This window comes from Hemitrygon akajei, chromosome 10, assembly GCF_048418815.1.
Source record: "Hemitrygon akajei chromosome 10, sHemAka1.3, whole genome shotgun sequence".
In the NCBI taxonomy this organism is placed as follows: Eukaryota; Metazoa; Chordata; class Chondrichthyes; order Myliobatiformes; family Dasyatidae; genus Hemitrygon; species Hemitrygon akajei.
This window is the reverse complement of record NC_133133.1, coordinates 80959854-80986971: the sequence shown is the minus strand read 5'-3', so window position 1 is coordinate 80986971 and position 27118 is coordinate 80959854. Positions and strand designations below refer to the sequence as shown.

At 41.9% G+C, this 27118-nt stretch overlaps 1 protein-coding gene across 5 annotated transcripts; it reads right to left on the bottom strand.

Annotated features, from left to right (window-relative positions):
* Positions 1-1648: 1648 nt before the first annotated feature.
* On the bottom strand, positions 1649-26363 carry LOC140734506 (interferon-inducible GTPase 5-like). 5 transcript variants are annotated; one of them, XM_073058565.1, is made up of 4 exons: positions 26263-26340; positions 17422-17554; positions 17164-17289; positions 1649-5298 (listed from the first exon to the last, which is right to left on the bottom strand). In XM_073058565.1, the coding sequence occupies exons 3-4, from the start codon at positions 17181-17183 to the stop codon at positions 4098-4100; spliced, it is 1221 nt and encodes a 406-aa protein (XP_072914666.1). In that variant the 5' UTR covers positions 17184-17289; positions 17422-17554; positions 26263-26340; the 3' UTR covers positions 1649-4097. The 5 variants fall into 5 exon arrangements, with proteins under 5 accessions (XP_072914666.1, XP_072914665.1, XP_072914667.1 ...); XM_073058564.1 differs by lacking the exon at positions 17422-17554 and having other exon boundaries at positions 26263-26363; XM_073058566.1 differs by lacking the exon at positions 17422-17554 and having other exon boundaries at positions 17164-17286; positions 26263-26325.
* Positions 26364-27118: the final 755 nt, after the last annotated feature.

Here is a 27118-nt window from a genome sequence, read left to right as displayed (position 1 = left end):
ATAGGAGAAGTATTTTGTGCATTATGGGCTTCCGCGGCCGATACAGAGTGACCAGGGACGGGACTTTGAGAGTAAGCTCATCTATGAGTTACTTGGCATGCTGGGAGTTGAGAAATCAAGTACCATGCCCTATCATCTGCAGGGCGATCTCCAGCCAAAGAGATTTAATCGGACCTTGCTAGACATGCTCGGGACTCTGGAGATCAGCAAAAAGAGTCGATGGAGTCAACATATTGGGCATCTGGTTCACTGCTACAACTGTACACGTAATGAAGCTACTGGATACTCACTCTATTATCATATGTTTGGGTGCGAGGCAAGGTTGCCCATTGACCTTTGTTTCGGGACGGCTGCGGGTGAAATATCACTGAAGCCTTACTTGAAGTATGTGTCTGATATGAGGAAAGCTGAAAAGGGCTTACGAGTTGGCTGGGGAGGCGGCCGCCAAGCAGAATCCGGGAAATAAGAGGAGGTATGACCAGAAAGTGAAGTTCTCCCAACTGCTGTCAGGAGACTGAGTCCTCATAAGGAACTTGGGATTACCTGGAAAGCACGTTGGCTGATCGCTGGGCAGCTACACCCTATGTGGTGGAGAGTCAGATGCCAAACCTACCAGTTCTCTGGGTGTGGCCCAAGGATGGAAAGGGGCCTGTCAAAATTCTCCATCGGAATCACCTGCGGCCCCTGGGGCAAGATGTATAGATAGAGTGAGAGCCCGAGCTGGCAGCTGCACCTAGTACAAGGACTCTGCGTGCCCGCAGGGGGACGGAAGAGCCCACCCCGGAAGAGATGGGCCTGAGCCTGGGCCCTGTGAGGGATACTGATTCAGATGATTCAGATGAATGGAAGATGCTGCCATTCGCTGATGCTCCCGTGATGGAGCAAGACACTCCTGGCCCTTCCCCCACTGCATTAGACGGGGTAAGGGGGGCTAGTGATGCAAAGTCGGTGGTGCCGCAGGGCGCTGAGGGAGAGGATGTGGGGCCTGAACAAGAGACCGAGGGTTCCGGGGTGCAGAGGGGTTTGAGTGACCACCCGCGGGAGGGTCCCCCGTAGTGTCCAAGGTGGAAGAGTTAGAAGAGGGGGTACGCAGGTCTCAGAGGAGTGAGAACCCCCCAGAGAGGTTGGCCTATGTAGCACCTGGGGAACAGGGTGTGATCTCCACTGTGTTGGGGAGCTATGTCACTGCTTTCTGCACTTGGATTGGGCTCTGTGCCTTGCAGGAAAGGTTGGCAAATTATTTGAATGTCTTGTGGCATAACTAAATTCATGGGGGGGAGAATGTAGTTGTAGTTTCTCTCCCATGTTAACTGCTATGGTTAATAAAATGGCTTCTCTGTAATGTAAAGTAACATGAGATTGCTGTTGTTCTCGGCAGCAGCTTGTTTTGGTTATAATTACTGATAACGGGTTTATTGTCCAATGGGAGGAGTGTTATTCTTTCTTATGTCTGGGAACCTGGGTTTTTGTGTGCGTGCTCGGGGAGGCGAGCAAACAGGACAGACGTGTGGGGAGCGGACGGAGTCCCAGGATGGCGGATACTGGGATTCGGCGGTTCGGAGGTTGTCGGAGACTTGGAGGTCTTTGTGGAGGATCCAGAGACGTGAGCTCTAATGCATTAAACTTTCTCATGCACAAAACTGATAAATTTACTGATTTGGCACTTTTATTTTATTTGTTTCTACTAACCCATCACCAAGAAATAATTATAAAGTGTAATTATTTACTTGCATATTGTGTAGTGTCTGATATTTTATGTTGTGGGTTTATACCGGGGTGCATCACACAGTATCCACACCAATGCAATTACAGGGTTGATGGGGTCACCGCCAGTTTAACCTAGATAAACGGGAGTCAGCTGGGGGTGTAGTCGCTACAACTGACATGTATTCTCATGACTTCTCCTTCCAAAAGATCAGTTCCTTGGTTATGCTGGCATTGAGTGTGATGTTGCTGCCTTCTGAATATGGCTTCTTCCAGATCATTTTTCTCTCCTTTGATGGCACTAACACACAATGCTGGAGGAACTGAGTAGTCCAGGCAGTATTTACGAAGAATAAACAGTTGCCATTTGGGCTGAGGCCCTTCATCAGGATCTGATGAAATCAAATAAATGTCAACTGATTATTCTTCTCCATAGACAGTGCCTGGCATACTGAGTTTCTGCAGCATTTTGTGTATGTTACTCTGGATTTCCAACATCTGTGGGATCTCCTGTGTTCTTGATGGCACCATTCCTGATCACAGCCCCGATGGCGAAGATGGTGTAAAGCAGGTGCCACGATGTCTCTGCTGGAGACTGCCTAATTCCTCTGAAAACTGAAATATGAGAAGAAAACATGGGAACACTCAGTGCTTGCTCCTTAGCATCCATGTCATAATGTCTACTGTTTACTTCAATTGTATCAAATTAATTGCCAAGAAATGAAGTAGTTCAGTTTACTTAACACTTTTCAATATTTTACTCTGTATTTTACATTGATTCAACAATATTTTCTTATGTTTTGGTGATTATAGCCAAAGATAACATTAATTCACACTCTGCAGCACTGAAGTTGATTTCTGTGTCTATCTGCTATATAAGGAGGAATCATTGCAATGTTTGAAAAACTTTTGATGTAGTTTCAAATGAAGAGAATTGCCTTGGATCTTGAAATTTCCTTCGCACTGTAGTGGCTGCCTGATTTGGTGAGCATCTCCCTCACCTGGCTTTCATTTCAGCTTTTCAGCAACAAGAGCATTTTCTTTTATTGTACACCAGGTGAGTGAGAGATTCCATGAAATGAATAGCTCAGCCAGAAGCAAACAACTTGTTCATCTCTTTACCACGGAGTTTCTATGGGAGGACAGCCACAGAACAGACATGGCAAGTAAGCAGTTACTAGGGCAAGATCTTTTCAGTCCTCAGTTTTTGACTGACAAAAAAAAGCATAATATGGTGATGCAATATAATTAAATTTACTAATATTGGACTTGCAGTGCAAAAGACTGAATGTAATTTGCACAATCACAAATGGTATATTTTCAATAAAGTCACGAGAGTGAGTTTCATTTTTGAAATGGTTTGGAATAATTTGAGATATTGGATGTCACACAGCACTGGTATCATCCACAGCCGTTTCCTCCAAGTGATCATAAAGGATTAGTTAAGCTCAATCAGAGTTGAAATGAATACTATGTGAGCTTAATTTACAGTTACAATATATATGGGAAGTTTTACGTTATGTTATTTCAATATTATGCAATTTATTCTGTCATCTTGCAATATTTTCTGTTATTCCATGTGATTTATTAACGTATTAATAAACAACTTAGAATGACTCTGACTTGCTGTGCTGTACGAATAATATACACTAACCAGAAGTGTTGATATGAAATTCACAGAACCTGCAGAAGGGAGAATTAGACAATTGTTTGACTATTTTAAATGAGATCTAAATATGCAAGCCCTTCATTGATCCTGGATCTTGGCATAAGCCTTGTGCCAAATTTTTATTTGTTTTAATTATTTGGAGTTTCTCTTGAAGGCAAGTGACACTGAACCAGTTGATAAGCACTGAACACAGGCTGTGAAAGTCTTCCCGATTGTTAAGATCAGAGGATAGTACAGTTGGTTGGGGTGGCACGTGATATTTCAACCAATGATTTACAACATCTCAATTGATACAGGCATCTATACGCTGCACTATCATCTGGCCTGTGCAGCTCTTTTTTTTAAACAAGTAATTGGCTGAGTAATATAAGGCGCTTCTGATTATTGCCTCGTAGCCCACCCAGCGGTGCCTTCTATAGGCCAACATTTATCGGGTACATCCCTTATGTACAACTGTGAAGGCAGAAATAGTTTAATTTTAAAGTTGAACTCATGGAACAGAACTCTGTTAAACTTGTACTGGTTTTCCACAATCCTGCAGACTGGAACTCCCTCCCCTGCCCCCACTGCCTCCAGGTATTGAATAAGAAATATTTCCAGGAACGCATGCAGTAGAAGTGAACATTGAGTAGAATTACAGCAGGATTTGGTGCTTGAACAATGTCATCAAATTATTAAGCATGGTGTGATACAAATTCACTGGGTCAATACCTTTACAAACCAGTTAATCAATTTCAAAGGCAACTTTCACCACTCTCTCTGCATTCTCTGTAAGATCCTTCAGCGCAGCACTCAGTATCTTGTACGTCATGAGAAATGATGAGCCTGCTCCAAAAATGGAGCCAATGACAGGGACAAAGTCGAGAGCGAATTCCAGGGCTGAAACGGTAACAACAGCAACCCCCCAACCTAACCTCACAATTACATCTGGGGTTATTTCCCCCAGCAATGGAGCTTTCACTGTCGCCTTCAGCTCTTCCACAGGTTTTCCTGCTCTGTTGGCCAGTCTTTGAAGAGAAGCATCATCCAGGCCCAGGCATTTCCTGAAGTGCACAATGGCTCCAATCAATATACCGATATCACAAGCGAGAGAGAAGCCGGGAACTGGGACCGCTCCCAATCCCCCAGAGAGTGCTGCAAACATCCAGATATGTTTTTTCAGAATCTCATATTTCCTCTGCACTATCTCCACACTTAGATTTGGAAGGGCCAAGACAAAGATCCTTTTCTTTACATTATTTAGATCACCTTCGAGTCCTTCATTTAACCGAATGAAATCAAAATGATCAGGCTCTAAACTGGATATCAGGAACACAGTGGGATTCGGAAACCCTGAATCTTCCAACCTCATGACACAGTCACTCCGAATCTTTTCCAGCTCTTCTTCTTCATTAATAACTTTCTTTTCTTTCCTCAGGGAATAAAGATCAGCATCAATCTTAGAGCGGACAAAATAGAACTGTTTCCCCAGTCGTTTAATCTCTTTGGCAAGTTTTACATTACTTTCTTTGAATCGAGCAGTAGAGATTATGATAAAGAAATCAAATCTTTTGAATTTCATTTCTGTGAGATATTTAGCTGCTGGAAATCGTGTAGTTCCCATCCCTGGCAGGTCCCAATAGCGAACATTGGGCAGAGTGGGATGTGAGTACCCGGTTGGCTCCTTTGTTGTTTCTGTGGTCCCAACTTCAGCTGCTCCCGGATCATCGCTCTGAAGTCCTCTCATGGCATTGATGAAGGTGGATTTTCCTGCACCTGATTCTCCCGTCACTGCGATATTAAGCTCTGTTTTGTCCACAGCAGTTACTTTCTTCTCTATCAGTGGTTGAACTTTTTCCACCCCACCGGTTTCAAAATCAGATTTTAGTTTGCTCAGTTCTTCCTGGGTGAAGAATGAGGGGGTCTCAGTCTCTGCCACCTGTTCACTGAAACAAAATATGTTCCATTAAAGTTCTCAACAGAAACAACTTCCATTTATATTTCATAGCATGACATTCACAGAACATCCTCATGTCAGTCCTACTTTCAATGGTCTAAGTGCTCTTTGCTGTTACAATTTGCTATCCAACAACTACCTAGAATTTGGTATTATAAGCATATGGATAAGTAGTCATAGGAAAGTACAGCACAGAAACAGCCCCTTCGGCCCTTCTAGTCCATACCCAAACCAGTTAAACTGCCTATTCCCATCGACCTGCACTGGGACCATAGCCCTCCATACTCCTATTATTGCTGTACCTATCCAAACTTCTCTTAAACATTAAAATCCCAAGCTCACAAGCACCACTTGTGCTGGCAGCTTATTCACACGTTCACAACCCTCTGATTGGTAAATATGCTTTGAATTTGCTTAAACCCCATTGATTTAACTAATGGAGCACTAGATCTCAACCTGTTTGTCCACAGAGCAGCATCTTCACATACCTCTACCATTTTGTTTCTGTTCATCATTGTTACTTCACCAAGTAATCTCCTGTCAGCCCAACAAGATTGTCTAAATCTTTGCCTCCCTGAACTGATATTGCAAGTGAAGTTGGTGAAAGGTGATTGGAGCAAATGAAGCGCTATATTGTGAGGGCCGCTAGTAATTGTTTGATAGGGTGCAGAAGAGGAGTGGTTGTCAGAGGTTCCTATGCAGATGATGCGTTCCGTCTGCAGACTGGTGCATCAATGGAATGGGAACAGCACATTTCAGACCTGGAATTCTTCAATCATTGATATGCTCTACCACAGTCTCAGCATCTAGTATCAGCATATGCAGTTCTGAATGATGATTCACAGCTAAACAGTTGGGGTGGGGGAGGGGGAGAGATAAACAGTTTCACAGAACATGTCCATCCTCAACAATTGTGAGTGCTAAAGACGTGGCTGAAATATCCACAAGCATGTTGTTCATTATCCAGGTCTGTGCCACCACAGAACCTAGATTCAAAGACTTCACTTCACTCTACATTATTGATTTATTGAGATTCAGTACAGAAAAAGCCCTTCCGGCACTTCGAGCCATGCTGCCCAGCAATCTCCCAATTTAACCCTAGCCTGATCATGGGACAATTTACAATGACCAATTATCCTACCAACTGGTATGTCTTTAGACTGTTGGAGAAAACTCATGTGGTCACAGGGAGAATGTACATACTCCTTACAGGCAGGGGTGGGAATTGAACCCAGGTCACTGGTACTGCAAAACGTTATGCTAACCAGTACACTACAATGTCACTTGATACTAACAAATGGAAAATGCAGTACTTAAGATGCAACATAAATACGATAGGACCAGGCAACTTCCAGAATATTGTACAGAAGACCTGAGCTCTTTCAATGCAGTTATCTACATGTCGAAACATAACATTGCTTAGGTGTCAAATCTAGTACACCAAACCTGTCTACAATGAAACATCAACAGCAATGGGCCTTGCCATCATAGGGCTCTCTCACACCTTTGTGGGACTGGGTCAGCAGAGTAGTCTAACATCTGAGACTTTGGCTCAAGAAGCTTTGATAAAGAAAACAGAATTGTAGCAGATTAGAACAGGTAAGGTATTTTATACATTATTGTGCAAAGGTCTTATGCACACATGTATATAAGCCCCCCCCCCACACCCCCCGCCCCTGGCATTCCCTCTCAGCCAACTGCCTCACACTCCTCTTGCGGCTCGCCAGCCTCACCATTCCCAACATCCTTTGCTCCCACCAGATAGTTACAAGTTCAAAGGTTCATTTATCAGCAAAGTATGTATGCAACATACAACTGTGATTCTTCTTCTCCAGATAGCAAGGAAACCAAGAGAACCATGGATTCAGTTCAAAGAGAAACAACAAACTCACTGAACCCTGCACAAAAGAAAGAACAGCAACAGCATTATTAATCCACTGTCCAAGCCCCCTCCACTGCACAAAATGCAACAAAAACATTGGCCCCTAAACCCCTTCCCCCGCCCACACAAAACACAGCACTGCTCCCCGCTCCACATTGACAAATAAAGTATAGTACAAACGTCTTAGGCACCCTAGCTATACAATGCCTAAGACTTTTGCAAGGAATTGTAGATAACATACTTAACTACAAGGATACCAAATTACAAAAAATTAAATAAAATAGGGTGATGTGTTTTAGTGTACAATATGGGAACTGGTTTCTGGTGACCACGTCTGAGTTATTCAAGAAACTCAGGCTCAAATTTGAGGAGCTGGAATCTGAGCTTCAAACACTGCGATGCATCAGGGAGGGTGAGAGTTAACTGGACTCTGTGCTCAGGACCTAGGGGGTGGGACTGCATGTGAGACATTTGGGGAGGGGGTGTTCCAAGAGGGAGTGCTGGAGGAGTCTCAACCCTTGAACTTGCCCAACAGGTCTGAAATTGATGGAATACACACAAAATACTGGGGAACTTGGCAGGCCAGGCAACATCTATGGAAAAGAGTAAACAGTTGATGTTTTGGGCAGAGACCCTTCATTTCTCAGCCTGAAACGTAAACTGTTTACTCTTCTTCAAAGATGCATCATGGCCTGCTGAGTTCCTCCAGAAATTTGTGTGTATAACTTTGACCTGTCAAAGGTAGGTCGTGCCTTATGAGCCTGATTGAATCTTTTGAGGATGTGACCAAACACATTGATGAAGATAGAGCAGTAGATGTAGTGTATATGGATTTCAGCAAGGCATTTGATAAGGTACCCCATGCAAGGCTTATTGAGAAAGTAGGAGGCATGGGATCCAAGGGGACATTGCTTTGTGTATCAAGAAATGGCTTGCCCACAGAAGGCAAAGAGTGGTTGCAGACAGGTCATATTCTGCATGGAGGTCGGTGACCAGTGGTGTGTCTCAGGGATCTGTTCTGGGATTACTTCTCTTTGTGATTTTTATAAATGACCTGGATGAGGAAGTGGAGGGATCGGTTAGTAAATTTGCTGATGACACAAAGGCTGGGGGTGCTGTGGATAGTGTGGAGGGCTATCAGAGGTTACAGCGAGACATCAATAGGATGTAAAACTGGGCTGAGAAGTGGCAGATGGAGTTCAACCCAGTTAAGTATGAGGTGGTTCATTTTGGTAGGTCAAATATGATGGCAGAATATAGCATTAATTGTAAGACTGTTGGTAGTGTGGAGGATCGGAGGGATCTTGTGGTCAAAGTCCATGGGACACTCAAAGCTGCTGTGCATGTTGACTGTGTGGTTAAGAAGGCATGTGGTGTATTGACCTTTATCAACCGTGGGATTGGGTTCAAGAACCGAGAGGTAATGTTACAGCTATATAGGACCTGGTCAGACCCCACCTGGAGTACTGTGCTCAGTTCTGGTCACCTCACTACAAGAAGGTTGTAGAAACTATAGAAAGAGTGCAGAAGAGATCTACAAGGATGTTGCCTGGATTGGGGAGCATGCCTTATGAGAATAGGTTGAGTGAACTTGGCATGTTCTCCTTGGAGCGATTGAGGATGAGAGGTGACCTGATAGAGGTGTATAAGATGATGAGAGGCATTGATTGTGTGGATAGTCAGAGGCTTTTTCTCAGGGCTGAAATGGCTAACATTTAAGTGCTTGGAAGTATGTACAGAGGATATGTTGGGTAAGTTTTTTATGCAGAGAGTGGTGTGTGTGCGGAATGGTCTGCCAGTGATGGTGGTGGAGGCGGATACAATAGGGTCTTTTAAGAGACTCTTGGATATGTACATGGAGCTTAGAAAAAGAGGACTATGGGTAACCCGAGGGTATTTCTAAATTAAGTACGTGTTCGTCGCAGCATTGTGGGCCGAAGGGCCTGTATTGTGCTGTAGGTTTTCTATGTTTCTACCTTTTCTATTTCCATCATCTGCTGATTTTCTCTTGTTTGAGACTGATGTTCCCTGTGAGCATGAGACAGAGGGCTGTAGGGAAGATGTGCAACTGAATCGTGGCACAAGGTTCATGGAGCTGTTCAAGAAGGGGGAGAGAAGAGAAATGTAGTTGTAATTGGTGATTGTATAGATAATGGAACAGGCATAATTCTCTGTCACAAGGATTGAGAGTCCCAAAGGTTGTGTTATCTGTCTTGTGCCTGGGTCTGTGGCATCCCATCTGAATTGCAGGGAAATTATGCATGGAAAAGGGAAAGGTTCAATTTTTTGTGGTTCACATGGGTACCAGTGATCTTAGAAGAACAAGGGAAGAGTTTCTGCTGGGGAAATTTAAGAAGCTAGGGGCTAAATTAAAATGCAGAAACAAACAGATATTAATCTCTGGCTTTTACCTGAGCAACATGCAATTTGCACCGGGTTAATGAGATCAGAAAGATAAAGTTTGGTGTAGAAGAAGTGGGTTTGAATTTATGGAACATTGGCACCAGGGTTGGAGAAAGGGAGCTGTTCTGATAGTGTAGGCTCCACCTGAAGTATGCTGGGCCCAGGGCCCAGGATCACATAACCAGGGCTGTGTTTAGGGCTTTAAGCTAAATAGTAGAGGTTCAATAGGCTGGAAAAGTATGGATAAAATAAAAAGAGAGTCCAGGAGAGGTTGCAGAAGTCTCCAGAATAATGCAGAAGACAAAGTTTAGAAAGGGATAAGAAATTATCTTCAGTAACATGGAGACAATATTGAAAAGAGTGGTGAATACTGAACTGAATCTGTTATATTTGAATGCATGATGTATATATAATAAAGTAGATGATCTCATAGAACAGTTACAGATTGCCAGGTATGATGAGCATCACTGAGTCATGGTTGAAGGAAGATCACAGTTGGGAGCTTAACAGCCAAGGATGCACATCGTATAAAAAGGAAATGCAGCTGGGCAGAGATGTTGGGATGGCTTTGTTGGTTAAAAAAAATAAAGTCACAAAAAGAAGGCATATGATTGGAAGATGCAGTCTACAAAGGGTGAAAAAAAGTCCCTGATGGGAGCATTATATAGGCCTCCAAATGGTAGCAAGGATGTGGGGTACAAATTACAATGGGAGACAGAAAAGGCATGTAAAGAGGATAATGTTGTGTTGGCCATGGGAGATTACAATATTTAGGTTTATTGGAAAATCAGTTTGGTAATGGATTCCAAGAGAAGGAGTTTGTAGAATGTATAAGACATGTTTTTCAAACAATTTTTGGTTGAGATTCTGGATTAGATGTTGTGTAATCAATCAGATTTGATGAAGGGCCCCATAGGTAAAAGAACCTTTATGTGTCAGTATAGAATGCATCCTGCAGTTTGAGAGGGAGAAGATAAAATTGGACGTATCTGTATTACAGTGCAATAAAGTTCACTGGCAGGGATGATATTAGTGTAATAGCTGGACATTTTGACAACAATTAGACCATAAGACATTGGAGCAGAATTAAGCCATTTGGCCCATCAAGTCTGCTCTGCATTTCATCATGGCTGATCCATTTCTCTCTCCACACCGTTCTCCTGCTTTCCCCCTGTAACTTTCATGCCTTGACTGATCAAGAATGAATCAATCGCCACCTTAAATGTACCCAATAACCTGACCTCCACAGCTGCCTGTGGCAATGAAATCCACAGATTCACTGCCCTCTGGTTAAAGAAATTCGTCCTCATTTACATTCTAAACAAATACCCCTCTATTCTGATGGTGTGCCCAGTGGTCCTAGACTCACCCATCATAGGAAATATCCTCTCCACATGTAAAGTATTTAGGCCTTTCAACATTCAATAATTTTCAGTAAAATCCCCCTTTGTTCTACTAAATTCCAGCAAGTGAAGGCCCACAGTAATCAATCGCTCCTCAGACAATAATCCTTTCCTTCCTGGAATCTTGCTCATGTAGCTCCTCTGAACCTTCTCCAATTTCAACACATCCTTTCTTAAACAAGGGGCCCAAAATTGCTAAAAACACCCCAAGAGGCTTCACCAGTGCCTTATACATCCTTGCTGTTATATTCCAGTCCGATCAAAATGAATGTTAACATTGCATTTTCCTTTCTCAACGCCAACTCAACCTTCAAATAAACCTTTTGGGAATCCTGCATGAGGACTCCAGAGTTCCTTTGCACTTCAAATTTTTGAACTTTCTCCCCTTTTAGAAAATAGTCTATACTTCCATACATTTCCCAACAGTGTATTCCATTTGCCACTCCTTTGTCCACTCTCCTAATCTAAGTCCTTCAGTAGCCTCCCTGTGGCCTCAAGACTACCTGCATCTCCATCATCCTCATGTTGTCTGCAAGCTTGACCACAAAAAATGAATTCCATCAAACAGGTCATTCAAATGCTACGTAAAAAGAAGCAGTCCCAACACAGGCCCCTGCAGAACACAACTGGCCACTGGCAGCCAATTCTGAAGACACAGGATCGGTTCATCCCAAAGAAGAAACATTGTAACTTTGAGGATGAGGCAACCATAGGAACAAGGGAAGTCAAGACAGCAATAAAACAATGTAAAGGACATAAAATGTAGCAAATAATACTGAGAAGTCAGAGGATTGGGAAGTATTAAAAAAAAAGAAGACAGCAAACGGGGAAAAGAAAAGTCACAAGAGAAATGATAAATATGAAGGTAAGCTAGCAAATAATTTAAGAGGAAACCAAAAGCTGCTTTCCCTTCAGATGTATACAATGTCTGTAAAAATTATTCACCCCACACCCCAGAAGTTTTATTGTTTTACAACATTGAATCACAGTGGGTTAATTTGGCTTTTTTAACACTGATCAACAGAAAAAGACTTTCATGTCAAAGAAAAGACAGATCTCTACAAAGTTATCTACATTAATTATAAATATAAAATGCGAAATAATTGATTGCTTAAATAATCACACTCCTTTAATATGACACATCAAATCATCACTGATTTAGAAGTCACATAATTAGTTAAATAGAGATCATCTGTGAGCAGTCAAGAGGTAAAAATACACCTGTATCTGGAAGGTCCGACAGCTGGCAAAAACTACAGCATGAAGACAAAAGAACACTCCAAGCAACTCTGCAAAAAGATTATTAAAATGCACAAGTCAGGAGGTGGATACAAGAAAATTTCCACGTCACTGAATATCACTTGGAGTCCAGTTGTCAACCATCAAGATATGGAAAGAATATGGTACAGCTGTAAATCTGCCTAGAGCAGGCCATCCTCAAAACTTCACTGACGTTGCAAGAGGGAGACCAGTGAGGGAGACTGCCCAGAGACCTGCGACAACTGTGGAGGAATTAGAAGCTTCAGTGGCTGAGAGGGGAGACTGTGCATTCAACAACTGTTGCCCGGGTGCTTCACCAGTTGCAGCTTTATGTGGCAAAGAGAAAGCCACTGTTGAAAAAGCTCACATGAGATCTCAGGTATAGTTTGCCAGAGGGCATGTGGGAGACTGAAGTCAACTGGAAGAATTCTCTATGGTCTGATGAAACGAAAATTAAACTTTTTGGCCGTCAGACTAGATTATATGAGAAGCCAAACACCACACATCATCAAAAATATACCATCCCTACCGTGGAGCATGGTGGTGGCTGTATCATGCTGTGGGGAACTTCACTGCAGCAGGCCCTGGAGAGCATGAAGGTAGAGGGTAAAATGAAAGCAGCAAAAAATGGGGAAATCCTGGAGGAAAACCTGATGTAGTCTGCTAGAAACTGTGACTTGGGAGTTTTGTTTTCCAGCAAGACAATGACCTCACGCATAAAGCCAAAGCTACACAGGAATTGCTTAAAAACAACAAAGTTAATATCCTGGAGTGGCCAAGTCAGAATCCAGACCTCAATCCAATTAAGGATTTGTGGCTGGACTTGAAAAGGGCTGTTCATTCCCGATTCCCATGCAATCTGACCCGAGAGGAATTGCCAAATTCCTGAAAGGAAGCCAAACAGAATTTCATTGTACCTATGTATGATGACAATAAAGATCATTCAATTCAATTTAAAAAAAATCAATTCAATTCAATCTGACAGAGCTTGAGCAGTTTTGTATAGAAGAATGGGGAATTGAAAGGGGTGAATACTTGCACAATCAATTATTTTGTGTTTTGTATTTGTAACTAATTTAGATCACTTTGTAGAGATCTGATTTCACTTTGACACAAAAGAGTCTTTTTCAGTTGATCAGTGTCAAAAAAGCCAAATTAAATCCACTGTCAATCATTGTTGTAAAACAATAAAACATGAAAACTTCCAAAGGTGTTGAATGCTTTTTATAGGCAGTGTACATAGTAAATGAGAGGCAAGACTTAACACAGGTCTGCTGAAAGCTGACACTGGAAAACAAGTAACAGGGGTCAAAGAAATGGCAGATGAACTGAATAAGTGTTTTGTGACAGTCTTCACTGTGGAGTCTTCAGCTACATACCAGAAATTCGAGTGTGTTGAGGGAAGAGGTAGTGTATTTGTGACTACCAAAAAGAACGTGCATGGGAAGCTGAGAAGTCTGAAGGTAGGTAAGTCACCTGGTCAGGATGGTCTACACCCCAGGGCTGTAAAACTGGTAGCTAAAGAGATTGTGGAGCAGTAGTAATGATCCTTCAAGAATCACTGGTCTCTGGAATGGTTTCAGTAAAAGAGGGAGCTAAACAGATTGTGGAGCAGTAGTAATGATCCTTCGAGAATCACTGGTCTCTGGAATGGTTTCAGTAAAAGAGGTAGCTAAACAGATTGTGGAGCAGTAGTAATGATCCTTCAAGAATCACTGGTCTCTAGAATGATTTCAGAATAGAGGGAGGCAAGAGACGGGAAATTATAGGGAAGTTTGCTCGACTTCAATAGTTGGGCAAGATGTGAGGGTCTATTATTAAGGATGAGGAATCAAGGTAGCTGAAGGTACAGGATAAGATATGCAGAACTCAGTATGGTTTCTTGAAGGGAAATCTTGCCTGACAAATCTGTTGAAATTCTTTGAGAAAATAGCAGACAGGAAAGACAAAGGAGAAACAGTAAATATTGTTTACTTGAATTTCAGGCGGCCTTTGACAAGGTGCTGCACAGAAGAGTGGAAACAAGATAAGATTCCAAAAGGATTGCAGCATGAATAGACAATTGGCTGACTGGCAGAAAGCAAAGAGTGGGAATAACATTAACATACATATAATGCTGGAGGAAGTCAGGTCAGGCAGTACATATCTATGGATAGCAATAAAGAGCTGATTGTTCAGGCAGAGATGCTTCATCAGGCCTGATGAAGGGTCTCAGCCTGAAACAACAGCTCTTTATTCCTTTGCTGGTTGGTTGCCAGTGACTAGTGGTGTTCCATTGATGTCAGTGTTGAGGAAGCAGGGATTATGCAGAAGGACTTGGACAGATCAGGAAATAGGAAAAGAAGTGGCAGAATGAATACAGTGTAGTGAAGTGTATGGTCAGACATTTTGCTAGAAGGAATAAAGATATAGATTATTTTCTAAATGTGGAACAATTTCATAAATCAGAGGTACAAAGGGACTTGGGTGTCCTTGTGTAAGATTCCCGAAAGGTTAACTTGCAGGTTGAGATGGTGGCAAGGAAGGAAAATGCAATGTTAGCATTCGTTTTGAGAGGATTAGAATATTACAGGAAGGATGTGATATTGAGGCTTCAGACAACATTGGTCAGACCATACTTCATGTATCGTGAGCAGTTAGGGGCCCCATATCTATGAAAAGATATGTTACTATTTCAGAGGGACAGGAGAATATTCACAAGAATGTCACAGGGATTGAAAGAGTTAACATATGAGAAGTGGTTGATAGCTCTGGGCCTGTAGTCATGGGAGTTTAGAACAATAGTGTTGGGGTGGGGGCAATCTCATTGAAACTTAAAAAAATATTGAAAGGCCTAGTTACAGTGGAGATGAAGAGGATGTTTTCAGCAGCGGGAGTGTCTAGTTCCAGAGGTCACAGCCTCTGAAAAGAAGGGTGTCCCTCCCTTTAGAATGAAGATGAATTTCTTTCAAAAGAGGTTGGTGAATCTGTGGAATTCATTGCTACAGATGTCTGTGGACACATGTTGTTTGGTATATTAGTCATTAGTAAGGGCATCAAAGATTATGGGGAGAAAGCAAGGGAATGGGGTTAAGAAAAATAATACTGCTATGATGAAATGGCAGAACAGACTCGATGGGCCAAATTACCTAATTCTGCTCCTATGTCTTGTGGTCTGAACAATGATGGTTGTGTTTGTTTCTTTTGCATCTTCACTTGTTCTTCTCCTTTCCTGTGACACAGTAAGTTATCCATCCCACTGAATGGACTGGCCCTCAGAGCAATGCCTTCATTCCACTTAATTCCCAGCAACCTGTTATTCATTGTACACCTGTCTATCAACTGAGACACCCTGTAATTCACCTTCAACCAACCTACACATCAAATATTTGCATTGGCCAGCTAACATTACAACTCTGTGTTGTTGACAAATGAGAGGAAACCACAGTAACTCAGTAAACCTATTCGACCACAAATAGAATATTTCAACTTCTGTAGACAGAACCAGAGCAAAGGATTGAACCTGAGATGCAGGTTGTTACAGATAAATCAACTCAGCTGAATGATATCAATACAACATTCACTAACTCAGTGCCACGCTCAACTAGTTTTAGTGTGTCATAAATGCCTTCCTTTCACTACAGGGCCAAAAGTGTAATGCTTGCTGAAGGACAAAATTCAATTTAATTCGCAATGAAGCTAAACCAGTTCCTACCTGCATATAACACAACAACAACCAGTGAGGTGGTGATATGGTGGATTGGATAGTGCAGCTAATTCACTCGTCCAGTAAACTCAGTTTAATTCTCTGTGTTTTGTGCGTGTGGACAATTCTTTCTGTGACAATCTCAGTTTCCCATGGGCCACCCACTTTCCCCTACATTCTGAAGATCTGTTGTATGATAAATCCATTGGGGACATGTTGGACTGGTGAAAGATATAGGACTGAAGGAAATAAAAGGGTGACAGTCCTGGAGCTACAAAAAATCTCACGGTCTGAATATTTCCAGATGTCTTAAGTCAACATGTGAAGTGGAAATAACAAACATAATAACTTGAAAATATGAAAGAGATAGGAAACATTCAGATATGGGATAATCAAAACAGTGTTAACCGTCATTCAGCTGAAAAATCTCCAAAGAAAGAGTATCTATCAACTTAACCTTAATATGACAGTAACATGGCTCAATTCCTCGCTGATCAAGTATTTGACAAGACCAGAAAAATGAAGATGGTGGCTGCAAGAGGAGGTATGGTATCCACCAGTGAGTGGTTTACCTGTTCACACCCCAAAGACCTTCCACTACCTGTGAGGCAGAAGTCAAATGCATGCAGGATTACCCCTCACTTTCCTATCACAAATCAGTCTCCAGCAGCACTCAAGAAGTTGGACTGGTGCACCATCTGCTACCCAAAACAGCCACACTTTCCACCAGTACCACACAGAGGATGAAGTGAATGCCACTCGCAGGATTTAATGATGCTGCCTGTTTATGCTATTCTCCAACAAAATGTCCACAAAGAGATTGAACCAGGGTTTTAGTGTGAGATAACATTTCCTCATGTATCTTCATCTCCATCATGCACCATGCTTATGAGGAAAGGTATCATTGTTCCTTTAATGTCACCAGGTCTACCTTGATGAAATCATCAACCATCCCCAAGATGGGACCTGATTGATCCAGAATGCAGCTTTTCAAGAAGGGAGGTCCCAGCTACATGCTCAAGGCTGTTAGGAACTTCTAATAACTGCTGTTCTCAATGTCAATACCCACATCTCAAAAACAAATAAAAGGGATTTAATCCACCAAACAGCCAGGGCTATCCTATTCTAAAGATAAAGCTGAGCACTGTAGGCTTCTGCTCTGGCGGGTTTTGTTGATGTAGGAGAGCTGGGAAGAAACAATGTGCTTAATTTCCGACCTACCTGGAGCTTGACCCTCCCATTCCTGATCTCTGTCCCTCGTTGGCTGGTCTGTATAATGATCCCGTGACTACAAAGCTTTAATTGGATAGTTGGGGAGCCTCTTTGTCTTGTTTGATTTTTCCACTTCTGGAGGAGAAGACAGAATGAGTTGTGCTGTTTTTTATATTATAGTCATATCCTAGACTGAAAAGCAAATCACCAGTAATAATATTTGGCTTCATGCAAGTAACTAGAAAATACACAATCGTATTGTCTCACCTTGCTTTAGTCAACCTGAAGAAAGAGATTGTGAGGGTAGTTGTGCATCCTTTTCAATGTTCCAATGAAGAACGACCTATCATGAAGCTCAGGACATAGAAAACTGAAGCTGAATGGGAATGGTCAAAATTGTCTGTGGAATTGTCAAACATCATCATAAATCAGTCACCATCTTGAAGTGAAGTGACAGAAACCCTTGTGCTGTAAAATGCCCCCTTACTGTCTCAATGAAAAGTCCATGGCAATCGCTTTGAGAAAACTAGCATTTTTCACTCACACTCCCAACAATTCACAGAAAGATGTTACTTCTGTAGACAGCAGATGTCAGTGAAATTGCAATTAAATTAAAATAAAAGCTGACTTGTCAAGTACCTTTTTTGTCTTCAGAGATGGGAATAAAATACTAAAGATATAGTTAAATACTAAACTAAGTCAAGAGGATGAAATTTTTCAGAGATGTGTCCATAAAGCATTGAGAAGTGAGAATACAGTGAGACAGTGTAACACCGTGGAGTGAATACTAACTGGGGGCATCACCGTCCGGTATGGAGGTGGGTGGGTGACCACTGCACAGGCTCAAAATAAGCAACAGAAAGTTATAAACTCAGCCTACTCCATCTCGCCTTCCCAATATCCATGACATCTTCAAGGAGCAATGCCTCAAAAAGGCAGCATCCATCATTAGGGACCCCCCCCCCCCCCCAGTCAACAAGGGCATGCCGTCTTCTCATTGCTACCATCAGGAAGGAAGTACAGGATCCTGAAGGCACTCAATGACACAACAACCTCTGTGCTGTTGTGATTTGAATGCTTATACAGATAAGTTCTAGCCTTAATAGACTAGCGAGGCTGGGGAGTTGTATTTTAGCACACCTATACTTTGCAGGACTACTGACACCCACCACCACTTCCATTTCTCTCCAACTGATCATCATGCTTTTTATGACAAACCCATGCCTTCTGTTATAAGACCAGAAGAAACAGGAATAGAATTAGGCCATTTGGCCCATTGAGTCTGCTCTGCCATTTCATCATGGCTGATCCAATTTTACTCCCAGCACCAATCTCCTGCCTTCTCCCCATGTCCTTTCATGCCCTGACCAATCAAGAATCTATCAACCTCTGCCTTAAATATAGATAAAGACTTTGCCTCCATGGCTGTTTGTGGCAAAGAATTCTACAGATTCACCACTCTCTGGCTAAAGAAATTCCTCCTCATCTCCATTCTAAAAGGACACACCTATATTCTGATGCTGTGTCCTCTTCCACTGTAGGAAATATCATCTTCACATTCACTCTATTAAGGCCTTTCACCATTGAATAGATTTCAAATATGTCACCCCTCATTCTTCCAAATTTTAGTGAATACAGGCCCAGAGCCATCAAACAATCTTCATATGACAAGCCATTCAATCCTGCAATAACTTTTGTGAATCTCCTTTGAATCCTCTCCAGTTTCAGCACACCCTTTCTAAGATAAGGGGCCCAAATCTGCTCACAATACTCCAAGTGAGGCCTTACCAGTGCTTTACAATGTCTCAATGTTACATCTTTGCTTTTATATTCTAGTCCTCTTGAAATCAATGCTAACATTGCATTTGATTTCCTTACCTCCGACTCAACCTGCAAATTAAACTTTAGGGAATCCTGGAAAAGGACTCCAAAGTCACTTTCTGCCTCAGTTTTTGGCATTTTCTCTTCACTTAGAAAACAGTCAACCCTTCCATTATTTTTTCTACCAAAGTGCATGACCGTACAATTTGCGACACTGTGTTCCATTTAACTGCTTCTTTTCCCATTCTCCTAATCTTCCAAATCCTTCTATAGCCTTTCTACTTCCTCATAACTACCTGCCCCTCCATCTTCATATTGTTGGCAAACTTTGCAATAAAGCCATCAATTCCATCATCTAAATCATTGACATATTATGTAAAAAAATTTGGTTCCAACACAGACCCCTGTGAAGCACCACTAGTCACCAGCAGCCAGCCAGAAAAGGCCCCTTTATCTTCTCTTTACCTGCTACCAATCAGTCACTGGTTTATCCATGCTAGAATCTTTCCTGTATTACCATGGCCTCATAGCTTGAAAAGCAGACTTATGTGTGCACCTTCTTAAAGGCCTTCTGACAAGTACACAACATTAACCAATTCTCCTTTGTTTATCCTGTTTGTTATTTTTTCAAATAATTCCAACAGGTTTGTCAGGCAAGATTTTCCCTTAAGTAAACCATGCTGACTTGGGCCTATTTATCATCTGCCTCCATTTACCCCGAAACCAGATCCTTAACAATCAGCTCCAACATTTTCTCAACCACCGAGGTCAAAGTAACTGGCCTATAGTTTCCCTCCTTCTGCCTCCCTCTCTTCTTGAAGAGTGGAGTAGCATCTGCAATTTTTCAGTCTTCCAGAACCATTCCAGAATCTAATGATTCTTGAAAGATCACTAGTAATCTCTCCACAATCTCTTCAGCCACCTCTTTCAGATCTCAGGGTTGTACACCATCTGGTCCAGGTGACCTATCTAACTTCAGACCTATCAGTTTCCCAAGAACCTTCTCTCTAGTAATGGTAACTTCCCACACTTCATCTATATACTACTAAAATTCTCATGCTCTGTTTGTGACCTCCAATTAGCCCAAATGGTGCATTATAGCGGCACTTTTTTGACTAAATCGACTTAAAATGCGCTAACCTACAGAATGCATGAAAAGTTCAGGGTTATATATTCGTATAAAATTGCTCATTCGTCAGTCACCAGGCCCCACTTTCCACAACCTGAGCCAATTCCAGCTTTAATGGAAACCGTGACAACACACCACGATGCATGTGCACGGCCAGTCTCAGCAATGCCTCATTACAGCAGCGACACGACCCGCAGCAAAAGGGCAGGGCTATCTCGTCCATTTAAGAGAGCGCCGACTACATCATCAAGAAAAACCAGCATCCTGGAGGCTTTGGTGTTACTGCTTCGTATCTCCTATCCAGCATTAAGGTAAAAAAATATGGACAGCGTAATTATGCCACGTGGAAAGAGAAGGGGGACATTACGGTCAAGAGATGATGACAAACATCATCAGGAAGTGGCAAGGAGAGGGAGAGAACAAGAATTCGATGAGACCAGGGCCGCACGACTCCAGGATCAAAGAGTCAGGTCAAAAAAAGATGAGAGAAGAAGAGACAGAGAAGGAGAGGTATGCACGTCTCCAAAATGACAACAATAGGCACAGAAGGAGGAAAGAACAAGAATTGGATCAGGCCAGGGCCACATGACTCCAGGATCAGAGAGAAAGAACAAATGGTAGAAGAGATGAAGAGACAAAGGATGAAAGGGTTGTGCGTCCCCAGAATGACAAAAACAGGCAGAGAAGGAGGAGAGAGGAAGAGAGGAAAGATCGAGATTATGTGGCAATGAGTAATTATTGCAAGAGTTGCTAAAGACGATAATGGCCGCATTCGATGACAATACCTCGACAGAGAAAGAGCAAGGCAAAATGCACAACTCGCAAGGCGTAACATTTCTGCTGATGACCAGAGTATGCCCTCACTGTCATGCCTTCCTGTTCTCTGGAGAAACTGCAAATTTCCGCTGTATGAAGGGAAAGCAGCATAGGCATTTGGAACTTATACCCAATGAACTCCTCAATTTATACAGCAGTGATGAACCTATTGCAAACGAGTTCAGGAAGAGCATCAGACAATACAATTGCCTCTTCCAACTGACATCCTTTGTGCCAAAGAAGTCCTTCCAACGAGGAATGGATGGAATCCTTCTGTGATTATTCAAGGCTAAATCCATCATCACATCAGACATTTAATGCCAGACTCCAACCAGCAAGCCCGATTCCTTCAAATTTACTTCATGGATCCTCAAGACAGCATAGGATTGAGAATGGGGATACTACAGAATGATGGAATTCAACATGGGATTGTTGAATTATTGGAAAACCTACAACAATGAAACCTGTACATTGCATCCCTTCAACTTGCAAAAGAACAAATTCGAGGCATGCCAAGGCATCCATTGTCATTGATCCTGACTGGAGACCGGCATGAGCATGAGAGATTTAATGCACAAATTGCCAACGAAGTCGCTGTCATTATACCAAACAGCACCAAACCTGAAGCAAGTTCACGACACGTTGTGTTGAAAGAATGAGTATGTGATTTGCAAATAATTTCAGAGTCCCATCACTCATATGACAGCTTTCAATACATACTTTCCTTTCCACTTGGAGATGATGGCTGGCATCATCAACTCTGAATAATGAACAACAAGAAACTGACGGCAATGCACTATTATGCATATCGAATAATGAACCATGAGAATGAGTTTAATAACCTCAGAGGAGGACATCTATTCAAACAATACTTGGTCGATATGGCTGCTAAGATTGAAGGCGAGAGGCTGAGCTACATCCGAATGAATCAATCAACCTTGAGATCAACAACATACAGAGGCCTGACTGATGCATTGAATGATGATGATGAGTTAAGAAACATCGGAAGCCGCATCATCCTCTCCTCAACATTTGTCGAGTATATACCATTTCTCCACAAAGTGGTTACCTCTACTATTTGAGACTTCTTCTTCATCACATAAAGGGACCAGTATCTTTTAATACTTAATACTTTATTGTCACCAAACAATTGATACTAGAGCGTACAATCATCACAGTGATATTTTGAATCATTGAAAACACATGATGGAGATATCCTTCCATCATTCAAAGATGTCTGCAGAGAGAGAGGATTGTTGCAAGCTGACGATCATTGGCAGCAAACTATGGAAGAAGCAGAGAGACCAAGAATACCCAAAGCAATGAAAGATTTGTTTATAGTCTTGCTAACAAACACTGACATCAACAATCCACAGCAATTGCGGAACTGGTTCAAGAATGCAATGTTTGAAGATAGGAGAACTATCAATGATCCTAATATCATGATCGATGAGAGGCATCATGGACAAGCTCTTCTGTGCTTCCAAGAAAAACTTGAGAACTTGGACAAAACACTTGAAAAATATAACTTGAAGATACCAAGAAATAGTACAATTACTCTAAGTGCTGGCAATCTGAAATTATTGCATGAGCTGCAATACAACAGAGATTAACAGCAGGAATTTGTTTCACAGAAGGAGTCCCTATTGAATAACAAGCAAAGAGAAGTTTATGAATATGTGTGCGACTGCTTGGAAAGGAATCTCTCTTCAGTGATTTTCATTGTTGCACCAGGAGGAACGGGCAAGACATTTATCATCAGCTTGATCCTCGCTACAGTTAGGGTAGAAGAGTTGCTATTGCTGTAGCATCATCCGGTATTGTAGCAACATTGATGCCTGGTGGTAGGACAGCACATTCAAGATACCCATCAACGCCAATGAAGACGCCCTTTGTAACATTGATAAAACCACCAATACTGCAAATTTACTCTGAAATGTGAGGCTTATTGTCTGGGATGAGTGCCCCATGATTAGGAGGGAGAGCTTTGAAGCTGTGGACCAGACTCTTTGTGATGTATGCGGCAAGAATGAGGCCTTTGAGGGTATCTTAGCCATTTGCTGTGGTGATTTCCATCAGCTTCTACCAGTTGTGAAACGAGGAAATGATGCCGATGTGGAGAATTCATGCATAAAAAAAATCCTACTTATGGAGAAGCTTCATCAAGTTTCAATTGAGGAGAAACATGCGATTGAGTGAGGGAGAAGGACAATATTCTAAGTTCTTATTGAATGTTGGAGAAGACAAGATTGAGAAAAATGAAAATGATGAAATCAAATTACCTGAAGATATGATTCTGCCAGCAAAACTATGGAAGAATGCATTGATTTCATCTACTCGACATTTGATGATCCTGCAGAACTGTTCTTGTGAAATTCTATCTTGGTTCCTCTTAATGAAATGATGAGAAAAATAAAATTCACATGCATTGGACGCTTCTCTGAAATCATGAAAGAATACTGTTCCTTCAATGCTGTAAGTGAAGGAGCTAACACCACACATTTTCCAACAGAATTCTTTGATTCGTACTCTGGATTGCCACCACATAAAATGGAATTGAAGAGGGGATCTCCCATCGCTTCAATGAGGAACATGGATCCACCAAGACTTTGTAATGGAACACGAATGATGGTGGAAGCACTGCATGACAATCTCATCGTAGCAAAGATAAACAATGGTGTGTTCAGAAATTACATTGTCATGATCACAAGAATTACTCTTTATTTATCAGAAGGGGAATATTTTCCTCTTCCGTGGAGTCAGTTCCTGATTCAGTCATGCTTTGCTTTGACTATACATAAGGTGCAAGGCCAAACCATGGAGAATGTGTTGATTTATCTGGAGAACCGGTATTCCAACATGGTCCGCTGTATGTGGCTTTAAGCCAGGGAAAATGAAATGAAAATGTTCAGAGTATTCTTGAAGGGTGGCAGATCAACCAGAAATGTTGTCATCAAAAGTGTCCTTCATTAAAGGAGGAGGAGCTACTGTATATTTGTTTTGCTATGCGTCTTTATTCTTTAATAAACTGAGATTTTCTCCTTTAATTTCCAAAGCACATCACATCAGACTGCACTAACTTTCTCTCAAAGGGTGCCACAACGGGTTACCCGGTTGTCTAGTGACACCTAAAACCTGGAAATTCCACCATACTGCTAGTGTCTTCCACAGTGAAGACTGATGTGAAATATTTTTATCAGAAACAGGTTTATTATCAGATGGTTTATTACCAGCTATAAATTTGCTGATGATACAAACATTGTGGTGGAATCTCAGGTGGTGATGAGAGGGCGTACAGGAGTGAGGTATGCCAACTAGTGGAATGGTGCCATAGTGACAACCTGGCACTCAACACCAGTAAGACAAAAGAGCTGATTGTGGACTTCAGGAAGGTTAAGACAAAGGAAAACATACCAATCCTCACAGAGAGATCAGAAGTGGAGAGAGTGAGCAATTTCAGGTTCCCGGATGTCAAGATCTCTAAGGATATAATCCGGTCCCAACATATCAATGTAGTTATAAAAAAGGCAAAACAGCGGCTGCACTTCACTAGGAGTTTGAAGAGATTTGGTATGTCAACAAATACACTCAAAAACTTCTATAGATGTACCGTGGAGAGCATTCTGACAGGGTGCATCACTTTCTGGTATAGGGGGACGGGTGGCTACTGCACAGTACCGAAAGAAGCTGCAGAGGGTTGTAAGTTTAGTCAGCACCATCTTCGGTACTAGCCTACTAAGTACCCAGGACATCTTTAGGGAGCGGTGTCTCAGAAAGGCAACGTCCATTACTAAGGATCTCCAGCACCCAGGGCATGGCCTTTTCTCACTGTTACCATCAGGTAGAGGTACAGAAACCTGAAGGCCACACACTCAGTGATTCAGGAACAGCTGCTTCCCCTTTGCCATCTGATTCCTAAATGGACATTGAACCCTTGGAGTCTACTCACTTCTTAAAAAAATACAGTATTTCTATTTCTTGCACTTTTTTAAAAAATCGATTCAGTATATGTAAACTGTGATTGATTACTTATTATTTTTTTTTCTCTCTTCTATATTTTGTATTGCATTGAACTGCTGCAATACATTACAAATGTATTAAATTAACACATGCCGGTGGTAATAAACCTGATTCTGATATTTATGTTTTCCATCTTTATCTTAATGATTTTGTTATTTGCTTTCTGTTGGTTTTTAAAAGTCCCTTCCTCTTAATCGCCACTATTTTTTGCTCCGTTATGTGCGCTCTCTTTGGATTTTATGTTGTTTTGACTTCTGTTGTATCCACGATGGCTTTCGAATATTCTTCCTCTTTGGGATGTGTATATCTTGTGCCTTCGGAATTGGTTCCTGAAACTCCAGCCATGTGGAATTATGTCGAACAGCTTATCACTTTCCAGTTTAGCTATGTCTCCGAAATTTCTCCTTAACACCCTTTGTTTCTCTCTTTTAAATAATATCATAAAATAACAACGTCGCACTTGAAATGTCAGATGGCTCGAACAACTTCCGTGGCCACACTCAATTATGAACTGTGTGCTAACTCCCCACGGCCTTCCAGTCCGGGTGGAGACAAGAGAGAGGAGCCCGCAAACGGCTGGGACTCCATACTTCCCTTCAAAGGCCGCGGGTCAGAGAATTTGTTACTTAATCTGCAGTTTGCGTTAAAGTCTTGTGATATGTACTGGGAATGGTCAGATAGGCTGGCAAAGTGAACTTAACGCAAACTGGAACTTTTTTTTCCTCACTTGTTTTCTAGCCGGTTTGCAATAACCTCTTGTATTGCAACACATTGTGGTTGACAGAATCGAGGTTTGTGTCGCCCAGCTCTCCCGTTTCCTGAAAACACCCTAACCTCTTTATGTACCAGATTACTTCTTATTTGTTGTGTTTTGCACTACTTGTTTTAACTTAACAAGTTAATATACACATATATACTTACATTTATTCAGTTTTTTATTTACATTTATCATGTATTGTATTGTACTGCTGCCGCAACGCTAGCAAATGTCACAAGATATGCCGGTGATATTAAACCTGATTCTGATTATCAATTTAGGGCAGCTTGCTGCTTGTCGTTACATGCTCAACTTTAATTTCGCTGGAAAACCCGCAGATCCCCAATGTAAAATGTCTACACGCTAGTAAAAGAAGTAGAAAATAGGACAAAAGTAACACCGGATCAGGAGTTTTCTCGAACTCTTAGTGCAATATATAGGTTTTGTGATCGTTGGCCCAGTTTACAAACACGTAAACTGTCCAGAATTGTCTCAAACTAACAGGATTAAAATTCTGTAACGGTAATAAATATACTCAGTTTGTCATTCAATTTCTTGTCTTTACCTGCGCGGAATCTTTGATTAAAGATGCTCGGTCTGTGAAGGTAAACTTTGATCGGCAGTCCACTGCGATTTATCTATACTGTGCTTCCGCTTTCGTTCACAGAGTGTATCTCTCACGGATTGGACAGAGTGATGAGTGTTATTCAATAAGAAATAAAGATGGTCATGAGATCACTTGTTGCCGGGTGACTTTAAACTTTTCATTCTGCGGTTCAGAGTGCAGACGGTGCTCTCAGACACAGTTTTCTTACTGAACGATCCCTCTTTACAATTTACAATAGTTAAATCCCTGCAATGTACTCCTTTACAGCTGGCAATCATTCCAATATACATTCCTCAATTCTTCAGCCAGACAGCTACATTGAGGATAATTTACGGTAACCAACTAGGATGTGATAGGACATATCAGCCGCTGGGGCTCAGGATCACGGAGAGAATATTCAAACTGCCCTCTGTGTCAGGATCGGAGCCTGGTTACAGGGTTTTGCAGATTACAGGGTTGCCTGGTTACAGGGTTTTCCACACAGTAGGCTTATTCAGAAAGTCAGAAGGCATGGGATCCAGTGAAGTTTGGCCAGGTGGATTCAGAATTGGCTTGCCTGCAGAAAGCAGAGGGTCGTGGTGGAGGGAGTACTTTCGGACTGGAGGGTTGTGACTAGTGGTGTCCCACAAGGATCGGCTCTGGGACCTCTACTTCTTGTGATTTTTATTAACAACCCGGATGTGGGGGTAGAAGGGTGGGTTGGCAAGTTTGCAGACGAGACAATGGTTGGTGGTGTCGTGGATGGTGTTGAGAATTGTCGAAGATTGCAGAGAGACATTGATAGGATGCAGAAGTGGGCTCAGAAGTGGCAGAT

Coding starts and splice junctions, on each gene's coding strand:
- LOC140734506 (XM_073058563.1), bottom strand. CDS start 7,169: ATGGTTCTCTTGGTTTCCTTGCTATCTGGAGAAGAAGAATCACAGTT. Junction 5,299..7,122: donor GGAGAAGAAGAATCACAGTT/GTATGTTGCATA, acceptor ATTTTGTTTCAG/TGAACAGGTGGCAGAGACTG.